At 37.7% G+C, this 16,873-nt stretch overlaps 1 protein-coding gene across 1 annotated transcript in view; it reads right to left on the reverse strand.

Annotated features, from left to right (window-relative positions):
- NEK10 (NIMA related kinase 10) overlaps positions 1-16,873 on the reverse strand; it is a 113,143-nt gene that overhangs the window by 62,220 nt on the left and 34,050 nt on the right. Inside the window, exons 18-23 of the mRNA XM_015811692.1 lie at positions 15,512-15,614; positions 15,024-15,152; positions 11,635-11,772; positions 10,682-10,727; positions 9,274-9,395; positions 8,309-8,411 (exon numbers count right to left, since the gene is read on the reverse strand). Coding sequence (XP_015667178.1) covers positions 8,309-8,411; positions 9,274-9,395; positions 10,682-10,727; positions 11,635-11,772; positions 15,024-15,152; positions 15,512-15,614 — 641 coding nt within the window. The remainder of the gene's footprint in view (positions 1-8,308; positions 8,412-9,273; positions 9,396-10,681; positions 10,728-11,634; positions 11,773-15,023; positions 15,153-15,511; positions 15,615-16,873) is intronic.

Raw genomic sequence — 16,873 nt, forward strand, 5'->3', positions numbered from 1 at the left:
TTAAAAGAGAGAAACAGCAGACATTTCATATTACTCTAAGAAGCACAAAGCTAAAAGCACAAGCCTGATGATGATGAATGTGATTTCATCGAAACGTCGCTATGATACTTCTAATCTTACACGGGAGAAAACCCGAATGACCAAAGACTCACATATAAACACCCGTGAAAACCTTAAAAAACATATATATATATATATACACACACATATATATATACACATATACGCACATATATACATACACACACACACATACACACACACACATATATATATACACACATATATATACACATATACACATATATACATATATATATATATATCAATAATAATATTAAAAACAAACTAATGATTCCTGGGTATATCCATATTCAAGTAGCTAAAAAGCACAAACACCAGGAAATTTTGCAAAACTATAAAAGTTTTAATCCAATAAAACACCAAGCTTTCATTGGCCACTGCCAACATCGTCAGGGTACATTCAAGTCGATGGGAAAGTTCACCTATAAAAGAACTTTCCCATCGACTTGAATGTACCCTGACGATGTTGGCAGTGGCCAACGAAAGCTTGGTGTTTTATTGGATTAAAACTTTTATAGTTTTGCAAAATTTCCTGGTGTTCATGCTTTTTAGCTACTTGAATACATATATATATATATATATATATACACATATATACACATACATACATACATACATACATACATACATACATACATACATATGCTGCACAGAACATTAAGACACTTCTGGTAGCCTAAAATGGCAATGGACATTAAAGGCTATATAGCATCTTGCCCCATCTGCAGAGAACTAAATCCCACCATCAGAAGCCAGCAGGTTTGTTTCATCCCCTTCCTATGCATCCCCTCCTCCATTGATGGCATAGTCTCTCTCTGGATATAACTCATTTACCCCCAGTCAATGACTGCATATCCATGTTACTCTTAGGGGATCTTTTAACCAAGATGTTTCACTACCAAAGAAATAGCTCAACTTTTGGGGAACCACGTCTTTCGCTATATAGGAATGGGTGTCCAGACTAATTTCTGACTGGGGCAGTTAATTTGCTTTGAATTGCACAATATATAAGAAGAATCTCCAGCTTTAGCCAAATGACCCAGCCAAACCAGACAAAGAAGAAATAGTGCAGTTCTGAGCATAGCTATTGGGACAACCCAAAGAAATACAACAAGAATGCAGCTTGGATAAAGAAGCCACCAATCCTAATAATAATATAATTTATTAAATTTGTGTGCCATCTGACAAATGGAATAGTTGCTCAGCATTGTCTGAATATACAGTCAAGATAGAATAGAATTTGAACTGATTAAGTATGTCAATCCATTACCATCAACAGAGAAAAATAGCAAAAACTAAAGGAATCAAGATACCCTATGAAAATAACATCAAGAGTATAACAGAATAACAGAGTTGGAAGGGATCTTGGAGACTTTGTGGTCCAACAATTATATTTAAGTGGTTATTCCCTATGACTCCAAGATCCCTCTCAACAGTTACTGTGAGAGGGAACTTGGAGTCCTAGCAGACAATCACTTAAAAATGAGTCAGCAGTGTGCAGCAGCAGCCAAAACAGCCAATGTAATCCTAAATTACGTTAACAGAGGGATAGAATAAAGATCACATGATGTATGGATGAAGATTACTATAGATACATGGGCATCCATTAGACTTGATAACTCTAAGCAAATTGAAATCAAGAAGAAGGTTACTATCATGAGCAGAGAAGAGCACTTGCTTGCCGCCCTGCCTCGCCCCGTGTCTCCCTTGTCCGTTCTGGAAATGGTAGCCCTGTTTCCTGCCGCTTTGTTGTGATTCCTCGCCAGCCAGTGGACCTAGCAGCTGAGTCTGGGGAATCAGAGAAGGAGGAGGGGCCTGGAGTGACATCAAAGTCAGAGGAAGGCTCTGAGGAGCTCCAACACTTACAGTCTGACGAGGAGCCTGGCCCCTCTACTTGCACTCAGGCTGAGACACAGCTGAGTTGGACAGTGATGTCTCACAGCTGGAAGATATCCAGGATGCAATGGGGCAGCTCCAAAGGCAAAGGATTCTCCATTAGGCATTAGGAAGCCACGCCTTGGCTGCATAATAAAAGGAAGGTGTGGGACGTGCTGGTTGCTGAAGGCAACCGTTCATGTAAAGAATTGAGTTTCTGTGAACTGTGTTTTGTTTGCCTTGGACATTTACTCAGGTCTGTGAATAATAAAAGGGGATTGGTTTTTCCTGCAGTTCCAGCCTGCTTGTTGGAAGAGGAGTTTCTCCTTGTGAGCTGAACAAGGACTGAGGTAGGCTGGGACAGAACATGCTTCTCCTACTGGTGCTGCTGTAAAGTTTGGCACATCACCACCCAGCTCCTGCCTCTTCCCAAAAGCAAAAAATTTCTTCACTAACCTACTTTCCAGCTCTGGCATGTTTCTATCCTGCTGCAGGAAAACGGAATTTGTTGGACTAAAAAAAGTTCCAACTTCTTGCAAAAAAAAAAGGAGGTGGCAGCTGCCGCCAGGCAGGTGATCTGTGGGACAAAATGTGAAGCCCCTCCAGCAGTGCATGGGAGCAGCGGACCTTTTCGCCATCACTCCCCCCGGCTCTGAAACTGCAGAGGGAGACCAGGCCTACCCTGCCCATCCTCTGTAGCATGGCAGTCCGGCTCGGGAGGAGAGTGAAAGAGAAGGTCACCAATCAAGGAATGGCCTGGCCAGGGGGGCCCTGAAGGAAGCGGGTGCAGGGCACATGGGGCACCCACCTGCTTTGCCTCGTTGTGGTGGTCGCAGCGTGATGTGCCATGCAGCCTCCTGCTGCAAGTGGCCACAAAAGTGGGCCAGCACCCACATGGGCTCCTGCTGGATGGGGCTGTTGGTGCCACCATTGCGAAGTGAGACAGGTGTCACAAAAAATACAAGACACCCCCGTAAAATAAGACCTAATGCCTCTTTTGGAGGCAAAATAATATAAGACCAGATCTTACTTTCGGGGAAACATGGTAGTGAATTCATTAGAAAAGTGAAGAAGATCATAAGTCTAAACTAAGTACCAGAAATACCATCAAGATGATTAATACCTGGGCAATTCCAGTCATTAGATCCATAAAACCAGAAGCCCTGGACAGGAAGATCAGAAAAATACTGACAGTGAATCATGACATCCAGTTATGCAGCAATAGTGACAGACTCCGTCAGTTTATAAATACTATTTACAGTAAGAAGCATTTGGTCAATTTTTGTGTGTTTAATTTGTTCTGCTCCCCCAAAATGTACAATCATCTTTTTGCCAGAAAAAGCCATTTCAGAACTATCAGCATTCATTAAAGCAGCCACCCAAAACTAGTAAAAACTTTGACCTATCAATACTTGCAGGGCAAGCTATTTATAAATATACTGGGAATAAATTCCACATTTATTAGTACTGATGATGTTACCTAGTTAGGTAATGAAAAGTCTGTAAGCAAGCAACCAAGTTCAGAGAGCACCAAGGGTTTCACTGATAGAATATTATCAATCTAAACAAAGTGGGAAAATCTCACTTAGTTCCTTCCATATTTCCATTATACTTTATACTAAGGTTTTTCCAAGAGTTATTTAAACTCTTGGAATAGTTATTTAAATTTACTATATAGCAGATGCTATTCCAATCCTCTACTGAAATAGGTTGAATGTGCAAAAGGAGAGTTCTCCAATTGTAATGCATGAGCACCATACAGTGGCTATCTCTTTAAGTACATCCAAGCTCCTGATCTAACTACTTACTAGAAAATACTAAAATGCAAGAATATATTTATATAAAGCTGCTATGATTCTCTTCTGTATATTAGCTTTCCATATGCATGAATGCATTCAGAATTAGTACCAGAAGACAAAGAATGCATTTGCTGAACATTTGAATACAGTCTATATACACTCTCACTGGTTACAACAGATCAATCATAATTGCTTGCAAACATGCAAAAATAAAAACAAAGCAGAGGGATGTTTGCAGTTAGCATTCATTTTAAAGAATATTTTATTGTTGTTTTATTTGTTTATGTTTCAAGTATCAGAATCACTCATTTGGTTAAGCACAACCAAAAAAAGAAATGAACTAAACCAAAAAGAAATGAAAGTGGAAAACACTTCATGCTTTATAATTTACACTAATGTACATTACACATAATTTACAATATTAGCATATGATGAATGCTACTGAAATGTTTCATCAGAAAATTAATGTTCACCTTTGCATCTATCAGACAGCAAACTCATATTAAAATTAATTTTGAGTACCCAATGAATCCATGAATATGAATTATATATTCATTATTTAAACAAAAATCCATTATATAAATCTCAATAGATTAATGAAACTCAGTAGATTATCCATATTCACATTCGATTGGTCATAAAGAGCAGCTATAGTGCAGAATTTCACTGTTAACTTGGCAATGGTCTAAAATAAATTAAGGTGTATAATAGAGTATTAGAGTACTTTGGAACCTGCAGAACTCTGCATTAGTATTAGAGAAATGAGTTTGCCATGTATATACTATCTGTGCATTAACCTGAATCAAAGTTACTGCACATTTTTTTTTTTTTTAAAGTGGCTGCTTTAATAAGACTGGACAGCCGAGGACTTCCGGATTTGCATCACAGCAAGACGGAGGCAGGAAGGCAGGGCTCTACCTTCCGCACCTGATTTTGCCCTGCTGTGGGCCCTAAAAAGGGCTTAAAGTCACCCCAGAGAGGTGAGGAAGAAGGGTGTCTCGTCGATCATGGAGAGATGGCGGTCTTTCCTTCGATCCAAGAACAGCCCTCCATACTGGCAGGGGAAAGACTGGCTACATTCCTATGGCCAGCCATTAGCTGCTGACAACCAAAGAAGAAAAGCACCTATTAACACATCATAAACAGCATGTTTGGAACTGGGTGAGAATATTGATCCTTTCTTTACTATTTTACAACTGAATTTCCTGGGAAAGCTTCCCAAGAAGCTAAAAACTATCGAATGTGAATGGAAGCGGTGTTTTAATTTCTATGGGGGACAGAAATACACAATACTGAAGTGGAAGTAACATAAAGCTACAGTTTTTAAATTTGAGAACTGAGATAATTGTTAAGATTTTCTCTCTGGAAAAAAAAACATTGAGGTGAAGTATAAGAAATCAATCCTTTGTCTTAAGAGTGGAAAATGGATTTTGAATGACATCTAGTAGTGAGTACAGCACTATAACTAGCTTCCTGGCTGCTTGGTGACTCCTAGCTTAAGGGAGAACAGCTGGCAATAAAGGAAAATATTTTGACATACTTATCACCCTGACCTTTTTGGACTATAAACACCTACTGAGCATGGACTTTTAATCTCAAGAGCTAATGAGAGAGAAAGAAAAATTTGACCTTTGGTTATGTCTGGCTGAGAGAGACTTTTGAGCTGTTTTCAGGGAGGTTGAATACTTTGAACACTTTGAACATTGTGGATTATAATCTTGCCTGACTGACAATTTTTGGATGCCTGAGACAAAGGATCACTATAAAATATTGCTTTTGGGACTAGATCTATATTCTGGAATCTATTGGATTATAAAGGCTACATATAAAGTCCAAAAAGCTAGAGGAAACTTTGTTCTACTCTTACTGGGACTGGTGATATTAGAGGATCTCCGGAATGATGCCTTGAGAAAAACCAAACGCCTTTCATAAGGAAATATACTCTATATTACAATTCACCAAACAATTGTTGCATACAAAGAGGATATAAAAAGAAACTATAATGAGACTAAAATAATTTATATAATATAAATGAGCAAATCTCCAAATTAAATCTACAACTAGAGAGTTCTGGAGGCAAGCCGTTCCACTTATTAATTGTTCTAACTGTCAGGAAATTTCTCCTTAGATCTAGGCTGCTTCTCTTCTTGATTAGTTTCCATTCATTGCTTCTTGTCCTGCCTTCAGTTGCTTTGGAGAATAAGTTGACCCTTTCTTCGTGACAGCCCTTTTGACGTTGGAATGCTGCTATCATGTCACCCTTAGTCCTTCTCTTCATTAAACTAGACATATCCAATTCCTGAAAACATTCTTCATATGTTTTAGCTTCCAGTCCCCTAATCATCTTTGTTGCTCTATTCTGCACTCTTTCTACAGTCTCAATATCTTTTTATATCATAGTGACCAAAACTGGTTGCAATATATGTGGTCTTACCAGGGTATTATAAAGTGGTACTAACACTGCACATGATCTGGATTCTATTGTTCTGTTAATGCAGCCTAGGTTTGGCTTTTTTGGTAGCTGCAGCACACTACTGATCATACTTAAGTGATTGTCCACTAGGAGTCCAAGATCCTTCTCACAGTTACTATTATAGAGCCATGTACCACCTATTCTATACCTGTGCATTTAAATGGTTGTCCTTACTTAAATGTAGAATCTTTTCTCACCAATGAATTTCATTTTGTTAGATAGGGCCCAATGTTCAAGTCTGTCAAGATCCTTATGTATCTTGAGCCTATCTTCTGGAGTGTTGGCTATTCCTGCCAGCTTGGACAATAAGTTATATCTTCTATTTCTTAATCACTTTGTTTTAATTATTTGCCTTTACTGATGTAAAAGAGTCTCTTTTCAATTGTAGTGTGTTATTTCTTTTTGAAGAACTATGCCATCTTAGAAATACTGTAAGTGCTAAACAATGAAGAGGAAATAAAGAAGCTTGGAATATTTTCTTTCTTTAATTGGTCTTTGACAAGCACAGGCATTCAAAATTTTAAAGTATAATTGGCCTCTTTCTGCCATGATCACTTGATAATGGGATTTATTACTAGTGACTAGTGACTCTGACATACTTATGGGAAAGCAAAGGTTTCTGATTTTAACTGAACTTGATTAGTTAAGATACAACTTCAGACTTCTAAATGTGCTACTTATAAGATTTGCTCTTGGACCACAAGGGGGAGTCAAAGATTAAAACAGTGGGAAAGCAGAATTTGATTAAATAAACAATAAATAAAGATGAACACCAAATTATAAAAGAGGAACCAACCCAGCTGGATCTCACGAGAACCATGTTGGAGGAATATTCAGACAAAAGAATTCAAGTAAAAGAAGTGAAAATTGTTAATCTAGCAATGAAATTGAATGAAGAAACTTCTCAAACCACTGTAAGTGGCAAAAACCAAGTAAATGACAAAATTGATTTTTTTGAAATACACAATGGAGAATAAGGCTATTCATTATGAGAGTGGTTTAAATAAAATTGTCCTAATGGAACTAAAGAAAGAACTTTCAGGTACCTTGAGCCATAACAGAACAAGTCCTAGATCTCATTCCAAATCTGAATTAAAGGAGCCATAACTGCTTTTTCGTTTTCCATTTCTTTTTATCCAACATCTCCTTTCACACTTTTTCTCATTTTTATTTTCATTTGTATTTTATATTATAATATACTCTGATACAATTCATAAAAGACAAGTTGATTGTGTTGAAATCAGATATGGATCATGTGCAATGATATAAAAGTCAAGGTTAACTATCCCTAGGAGAGGACAATTTTATGGAACAGCAGCAGAGATTACTCATATTTTATTATACTTAATAAATAAATAAATACTTAATAAAATAACCAATGGGATAAATTAGGTATGCATTTCCTATTTCATCCATCAAATGTGCGAACCTAACATTTAAGTAAAACAGATATAGATTACAGATGATAAGAGATAGAGATTAGATAGAGATAGATAGATAGATAGATAGACAGACAGAAAGACAGACAGACAGACAGACAGACAGACATGCAAAATGTTTCCTTCTGAAGGAAAAATATAAAACATCTGATGTAAAAACAGTAAGAACGGGTAATTACAGCTTTGAATAAACAGCATAAAATGTAAATAACAGCATTAATTATAGAAAATATATTATTTCTACACAGAGAGAATAATACATACATGTTCAACAGATATTGTATTTTCTGGAATGTCCATTAAAAATAGCATAATATTTTAATTTACACAGAAGTAACTGACTACGCTGCACTTTTTCAAGAAACTTACAAAAAAATAAGAAAATAAGAAAAGGCCATGATATTCATATGAACCTCATTAATTGGTCATAATGACATTCAACTGATCTTATTTCCAGTAGCACATGCTACTATATTTAAAAAGAGGAAATGTTCCTCAACTAGATGGTGCCACTGATTGTACTGAGATATTTCTCACAGTAAATATAACATATAGATATTATGACTAGCTTATTATTGATATCAGCACCATGATTATTTTCTATCAAATGTCAATAAGATCATAAAAACAGAACTTACTGACTGTTACTTTATCTTTATCTCCCAGCATGATATTGTTTGGAGTGAGGTCTCTATGGACAATCCTCTTCTCTTTGTGCAAATACCGAAGAGCTAAACACAGCTTAATAATAATAACAACAATAATAATAACAATAATAATAATAATAACAATGATGATTATGATAATAATCTTAATGCAATACAAAGCCAGATACATCAGCACTAATTAAACAACTTTTTAATGGCAATAAAATTCTGAAGCATAACAATCTGAAAGGATAATTTGTGAGTGTCCTATAATAAGCAAAATGGCTACCACAGTTCATTAGAAGATCAAAGTATACTAGTCACATTTTTTGCTTTGCAGAGCAGCTGAGAGTATTGTATCCAGAACAGCTGCAAAGAAGGAAACTTTCTTCTGTTAAATGCTGTGTGTTGTTTTGCATTTCTTCTAAAAGGGAAGGAGCATGTAAACTCTATCGTTAGAGGGAAAGTGACAGAGTTTTATTTTTGCTAGATTCCTCAAGAAAGAAGTTGCCTTTAAAACATTATGGTATTATGGACCATATTGTCTTGATAGACTTTTGGCAAAAAGTTTTATGATCAGTAACTTCTAGTGACAATTTTGTCTTATTGCAAACAAAAAATTAATATGGATACTTCAGAAGGGACAAAAGAACAGATCCTGATAAGTATCAATATATTATTACTATATAATCATTACAGGTGGAAAACCATGTTAGGCTATATATATATTAAAAAAACCAGGAGTGTGGAGCACCTTTTCCGACTAACAAATAAGCTCACAAAAAGTTTAGATCTTTCAAAAACATTTGTTAATCAGAAAAGGTGAGGCCACATTCTTTTTTTTTCTTTTTTTTTGCCATCATAGCCTAACATGGTTTCAGACTTTTCAGATCCTGATTAACTATATGAACAGAAAAGATGTAGGGGAAGTAATGAAGGCAAATTCAGGTTCTTACTTGAATGAATATATTCCATATTCTCTCTTCTGTAAATTGTTGTTGTTTTTCCTTCAAAGAATGAAAATGTTCTCCAAGGGGTGCTCCTTCTATGAGCTCCATGACTATATACAATCTATCATCTATACATAATGAAACAAAAAAAATAGTAACAATAAAATAATTGTTATGCAAGGGAAATCAAGCAGGCATATTTCTTGGAGATATTTAAAGCAAACTGATTCTTCAGATGTTCTCACAGGAACACAGCATTAACCTATGTTCTCAACAACTATGCATTCAATCACTTAATGATGTCTCCCAAAAACTGAACTGCCTAACATCAAACCTAATTCATTGACTATGTAATGTTAGTTATTTTCTTGGAACAGATTCATAGTGATAAACAAAAAAAAATCTCTTCAACTTTATTATAGTTAAAAATACACAGTTTTCAGCAACATTTAAAGGAAAATATTTGTATATCAAACTTGTAGTAAATTAAATATTGCTGTGAGATGACTTGGTGCTCTCTGAGCTTGGTTGTTTTCTTGCAGAAGCTTTATTACCCAAACTAGGTAATCATCAGCACTGGATACTTTAGCAACATTTAACTTACTACAAGTTTGATATTTTTTTTAATGTTTTTGTAGTTTTACAAAGTTTTATGTTGCAAGCTGCCAGAATTGCTACAATGAGATGGTTTGCCAGCAAATCTAAACAAACAATTGTAGGTCTGTGGTTAATTGATTTGTATATCAAGAAAATATCAAATGTGAAATCACATATAATGCAATCTGTCCTGAAGAGCAACTTAAGGTCTTTCAAACTCCATTTGATGGTAGCTGCTGAAAGACAATAGCAATTTCTGATTTGAGAAAGATACTAAAATGAAAATGTAAATAATGAACCTCCAAACTTCTCTATAACCATCAAGAAAAAAATAGAGAATCATGGCTCTACTCATATATAATCCCTGCCCACTCACTATGTTCCTCAAACATCCAACTTGACTTATGACCACAATTGAACCTAAAATTTCCATTGCTAAACAAGGCAGTTGTGAGTTGTGCCCCATATTATGACTTTTTTTTGCCATGGATGTTAAGTGAACCACTTCAGTTGTTAAGTGAATCATACATTTGTTAAGCTAATCTGGCTTCTCCCATTGACTTTGCTTGTCAGAATGAAAGTTGCAAATGACAATCCAAGAACCCTGGGTTGCTGCAACTATCAGTAAGTGTGGGGATGCTGCAACATCATCAGTGTGAGAACTGATCATGTCAATTTTTTCAGTGCTGTTGTAACTTTGAACAGTCATTAAGATGTCAAAAGAATACATTTCTGACATAGTTCCTACTTGATTTTTTTTAAAAAGAATTATGAAAGTAATACACTGTGGATTGTAACTTTGTAGACTTATACTTACTTTCTAAAAAGGTTCTGTGGTATCGTACAACATTGGGGTGATAAAGCTAAAATAAAAACATACAAATATTAGATTAAATATGGGCAGTCTGTGATACATCAGACATGATCCAGTACTCGAATATTCTTTTCTTTTTTCAAAAAATTAGAGTATAAATGGAAGCACAAAGTACCTTCATACATACCTTAAACCAGGGGTGTCAAACTGCCGGCCTGCAGGCGGAGCGTCACACGGAAGCTGCGCCCACCCCATTACCAGCAATGGCAAAACAGTCCCGATATGTTGTGTGATGTTGTGAGTTTGACATGTCTGCCTTAAACTGTTTATCAACCCTACCCATAAAATTTTGTGGCAAATCAGTAAGATGATTTCAGTCTGAATGGCATGGAAGTGAGAGACTTTTAAGAAGTGAAACACACCCATCACTATCCTTAACCCCACTTCCTCCAAGAAAAAAAATGGACAAAAAATATTAACTCTACCCCATTCTAGCAGCAGTACAACATAAAGGTGATTTTCCTCTAAATGGTAATTGTGGCAAATTAGGTTTTGAAAATTAGCATAACTTTTGGCATTTGGGTGGTATTAATGCTTATTTGAAAGGACTGCATCAGTGACAGATAAAAGAACACCATCGGTATCACAATGTCTCTGTTATGTTTTTAGAATTTATTACTAATTGCAATTTTTTTCTTGATTAGTCTTTAACTGCAAGTGTATGAATGGTCACACAGTTCAATCAAGGTTTGCAATAGGTTAGGAGGGACATGTGCATTATAGCAGTTCCCTAGTCCTCTACAAACTTACTACGGATGAATAGGAAAAGGCAACAGGTAATGAAAAGGCTGAGCAGGGGAATAAAAGTAGGTAGCCACACATACTCAGGGTAGCATAGTAATTAAAATAAGACTTCCCCCACAATTTTTCTGAAGCTTATTTTTATTTGGTCTCACCTGTTCTTTAATTATGGTTAATTCAGACACAATGTTCTTCACACTGCTCTCTCGATCTTTTTTATCTTTTCCAAATGCTGGATTATGTAAATTAATCTCTTTCATTGCTAGAAAGTTTTGGCCACTATGTTTTCTAACCTACAGCAGGAAGAAAGATATGAACAGATAGTATACAATAGAAATTAAAATGTAGGACCAAGTTTCCATTTTGCAATGAGAATATTTTTGAATGATATATGAGTAATTGAACGTCCTATCAGATCTGAATAGAAAATTAGAATCTCTGAAAACTGGCCAGGTCACACTGTGAGCACACTACTAATTATTATTTATATAGCCCACTACAAATTATTTAAAGCAGGGCTTTTCAACCGGTGGTACGCGTACCACCTGTGGTACATTGGCACCTGGCAGGTGATACGTGACCATCCTAAAGAAGTGGGGGAGGGGGAGGGGAATCAGCTGAACCAGCAGCAGCAGCTCTGCACAAGCCTGAGTGAAAGAGGGCTGGAGCTGCAGGGCTGTCATGGCTCAGCAGAAGTGCCAGATCAGTGCCGGGCTCCAGCTGATTGGCGCTTCTTCAGGGCTCAGCAGAAACGTCAGGATCAGTGCCACTTTCCAGCTGATTGGCGCATCTTCAGGGCTGTCAGGGCTCAGCAGAAGCACCAGGATCAGCGCTGGGCTCCAGCTGGAGCTCGGCGCTGATCCTGGCGCTTCTGCTGAGCTCCGAAGAAGCACCAATCAGTTGGAGCCTGGCGCTGATCCTGGAGATTCTGCTGAGCACAGAAGAAGCGCCAATCAGCTGCAGTTTGGCACTGATCCTGGCGCGTCTACTGAGCGCAAAAGAAGCACCGATCAGCTGGAGCTCGGTGCTGATCCTGGCGCGTCTGCTGAGCCCAGAAGAAGTGCCAATTAGCTGGAACCCTGCCCCTACTCTGCAGAGGGGAGATCCCCATCATCTCCAGCCCGGCAGGGGTCTTCCTGCTGCACCATTGCAGACAAAGGGGGGCTCCAGTGAGGAGGAGGAGGTGGAGGAAGAGGATTTAAGCAAGCTTAGCAACTGGAGTGCTTTGTGGGTAACAGAAGTGACCAAAACCTACTGCATCCACCCAGGAGACGGGGGGAATAAAAAACAAACACACACCTCCACTGCCAATCCGCAACAGAAATGCTCACAACAATGAAAACCTCGGACAGGAGGAAGAGCGTGGCTGGGCGTGTAGACAGGTGCCTTGCTCGGCTGTGGCTTGGGGGGGAAGGGGGCAGCTTCACCTCCCCAAATGCTGCCCTCTCACGAAAGCAGGATGAAAACTCAAAAAAACGATAAGAGAAAAAGGTTAAAACAGAAGAGTGTCTCATGATGGTTTGCTTCCCCACTTCCTTCTAGCAGAAAGAAAAAACTTGGCTTTCTTTCATTGTAATTCAGAAGGGAGGAACAGGAGGATTCGGTGGGGCGGGTTGTTTGTTTTAAAGGAAGGGAAAGAAGGGATTTGGGTCTGTGGGGGGGGCACAGCAGGTGAACGGTGATGGCGCACGGTTTCTGATGTTGGGGGGCGGTCTTTTTAAAAGAGCAAAATGAGGCAAAATATAAAAATCCCCCACTCCATCCCCAAAAGTTGGATGCGGATGTGATCTTTTTTTTTTTCCTTGTTCAGAAGAGACACTCTTCTGTTTTAACCTTTTTTCCTGGTCATTTTTCAGAATTTTCATTCTGCTCTCAGGAGTGGGCAGTGTTTGGGGGAGGATGAAGCTATCCCCTTTCCTCCCCCCAAGCCACCAGCTGAGCAAGACGCCCGCCTGCCTGTGCTCTTCCCCCTGTCCGAGTTTTTTGTTGTCGTGAGCATTTCTGTTGAGAATTGGCAGGGGGGCTGTTTGGTTTTTATTTTTCCCCCTCCCCATTTGCTGGGTGGTTGCAGCAGGTTTTGATCGTGCTGGGTGATTACCCACAAAGCATGTTTTTTGGGGGGGATCCCAACTCAGGTTGCTAAACTTGCTTAAAACCTCTTCCTCCTCCATCTCATTGGAGCCTCCCTTTGTCTGCAACGGTGGGACAGGAAGACCCCTGCCAGGCGGGGATGATGGGGATCTGCCCTCGGTGGAATAGGGGCAGGGTTACTATGCTCCCTGTCAATCAGGTTTGATTTCCTTTCTTTGCCCCCCCTCCCTGCCTCCCCTGCTTGTAGCTGCCTCTGAGCCCCTCATTTTTGGGAGTTAGCATTGCCGGCATCTCTTTCTCCTGAGCCCCTCGTGCTGGGTAACTGTTGCCACCCAAGAGCTGTTTTAAAGTTAGGGAATCTTTGGGGAAAAGCCAACTAGCACCCCAAAATGCCCCCACTTCAAGTGAAGAAGCTGCACCCTCCCTCCAAAGCCCCTGCAATATCTATCAGCTTCTTTGAGTCAACCAGAAGGAGAGAAGGGGATAGAACAGTGCAAAGATTAATGTAGAGAAACAGGCACAAGTTTCCCATTTAAAGTGTGGTAAGTGGGTGTACAGATAGTCCTCAACCTACAACCACAATTGAGCCCAAAATTTATGTTGCTAAGTGAGAAATTTGTTAAATGAGATTTGTCCCATTTTATGACTTTTCTTGCCACATTTGTTAAGTGAATCACTGCAGTTGTTAAATTAGTAACACAGTTGTTAAGTGAATCTGGCTTCCTCCATGGACTTTGCTTGTCAGAAGGTCACACAAGGGGATCACGTGACCCTGGGACACTGTGACCATCATAAATAAGAATCAGTTGCCAAGCATCTGAATGTAAATCACAAGACTCTGGGGATGCTGCAACAGTCATAAGTGTGAAAAATGGTCATAAGTCACTTTTTCAAATGCCTTTGTAACTTCGAACAGTCACTAAGCGAATTGTTGTAAGTCAAGGACTACCTGTACTTTATAACTTTTTTCCTTTTTTTGGTCATCAAATTTTTGACACCTTGCTAGGTGACAGGTGGTACTCGGATATTGCCATATCCTAAAAGTGATACAATGGGTGAAAAGGTTCTCTAGAGTACTGTGGAATGGTGACTTGTAGGTATTGAACTCAGGAACAAGGTATAATTTGAAATTGCAATCTTGACTATGTTAACCAGTGGTGTCAAACTCGCAACATCATGTAATGTGTCGCGACATATCGCAACTTTTTTCCCATTGCCAGCAATGGGATGGGCGCAGTTTCACCATGATGCATCCAGCCCATGGGCCGGCAGTTTGACACCCCTGATGTTAACTTTCTCAACTATTTAAATATTTAATACAAATAATGCTAAGTCAAATCAACATATTGCCTTCCATTGTTAATAAAAATACATATATATTTGCAATCAAGTGTGAAAATTATTGAAAAAAGTATGAAAAACAATATTCAAAATAAATCAAAGGCAGTTTTACCTTATAAACACTTCCAAATGCTCCACTGCCAAGATGATCCAAAACTGCATAATTGCCTATGTATTTCATAGGTGCTTTATTCTGATTAATATTTTCAATATTTTCAGCAATTTGCTTAACTTCATCCTCCTGGTTACAAAAGTTATTGATGCAATTTTAGACAATGATTATAATTTATAAAAGTTCTACTTTCCGCTTAAAAACCACCTTTACCCATTTTTTCATCTCAGACAAGACCACTTCTTTGACTATTTCACTCTTAAATGAAATTTACGCGGCTAGAGCACTTGAAAGAAGTATGGTGACTTAAGGTTAACACAAAGCATAATGCAAAGCATCATACAGCTATCTCTTGTACAAAAGCAGCTTTCATAATTCTCTTTAAAAAACTCTGCAATATTTTATTCAAAGATGACATTTAAAAGCCAGAGTAAGCTGAAACATTTTGGCAGGGACTGAGTTCATTTGAATAAGGAAAAACTACCCACCAGTAATGCATTTAATTTCAATACTAGCTCTTCATATGCACTGATCTCACGAATATAATGCCCAACATCTATGAAGCTTTCAAACAAGTCTGTAGGAAAGAGCCTATAAAAATATAAATGTAAATACTTATGGACTACTGAGTCAACTTTATACCCAATTTCATTTCTCACATTTTTAAAACAAATTTCTTTTATAATTTGTGTCGAACAAATGTACTAAGGGCAAAATAATCCTACAAAGAGGCTTTACACGTGTGAGTAACACATCACATCTTTCTTACTAAAGGAAAGTTGGTTCAATCCTTTTCCTTCATAAAATTCCATATTTTTTGAAAGAAAGGCTATTAATTTAAGACAAATCTGCCCCATGGAGACAAAAAAAAGAAAAATTAAAATTAGAAATTCTTTATAATGCCCAGCTTCCCTACCTTGTCAATCTAGGTTACTAACGCCATTTGACACAATGCAGGAAATCCCCTCTGCCCCACCAAAATGTTTAGTGTTTATGTGTCTGTACAGATAGACAAATAGCAAATTTAGAAATGAGTAGGTCAAAAAGAGAGTGCAGTACAATCTGAATTATTATTAAAACTAATTTACTACCAGTAAAATAAGTCCCCTTTTTGTAAAATTAATTTATCTACAACTGCTATATACTTTATAATTTTCTCTCAAATTACATACACGTGGCAAGCAAAAGAAAAGGGGAATTAGGGGAGGGGATATGTGATAGAAAATATGAGTTGCATTTTGAAGGAAAGAGAAGAACAAAACCTGATGGAGACAAAAGCAAAGGAAGCAGACAGACAATGCAAAAGAAGGAAGGAAATACAACAATGATTTTGATGAGCTCAACAAAATCAATTTTATCCATTCATATTTTGCAGTAAATCTCAACAAATGTAATAACCCTTACTCTCATGTAAGTCCTGTTTAATCTTTAAGAAATTCTGCAGCAGTTCTGTTCTATCCAAAAAAAGCAATATTAAAGTATGCTAGCTCGATTCTTTCACTTGATTCCTCCATATGTATAAGCTAGGAAATCTGCTATGATGCTAGAGAAGGGAAAAAGTTGCCATCATCTGTTCCATGCCACTGAATATGAGAGCTCTAAAAAAAATCACTCTGCATGTTTCACATTTTTGGTGACTCTGAAATGAATTGAATGAATAACTAAGCAGTAAAAATTTGGTTGACAGCAAAAAGATACATAAAACTAAACCTCTGCTTCCATCTAGCAGTTGTTCAGATTCTTGTATCCCAGAATGAATATCTAATGAAACTAAAAACAAATGGAGATCAAATATTTGAAAACTGGCAGCATATGAATAACCCTGACCTTATGAAGAACATCTATCATGC

This window comes from Protobothrops mucrosquamatus, unplaced genomic scaffold, assembly GCF_001527695.2.
Source record: "Protobothrops mucrosquamatus isolate PMUCROS unplaced genomic scaffold, P.Mucros_1.0 scaffold47, whole genome shotgun sequence".
NCBI classification, from domain to species: domain Eukaryota; kingdom Metazoa; phylum Chordata; class Lepidosauria; order Squamata; family Viperidae; genus Protobothrops; species Protobothrops mucrosquamatus.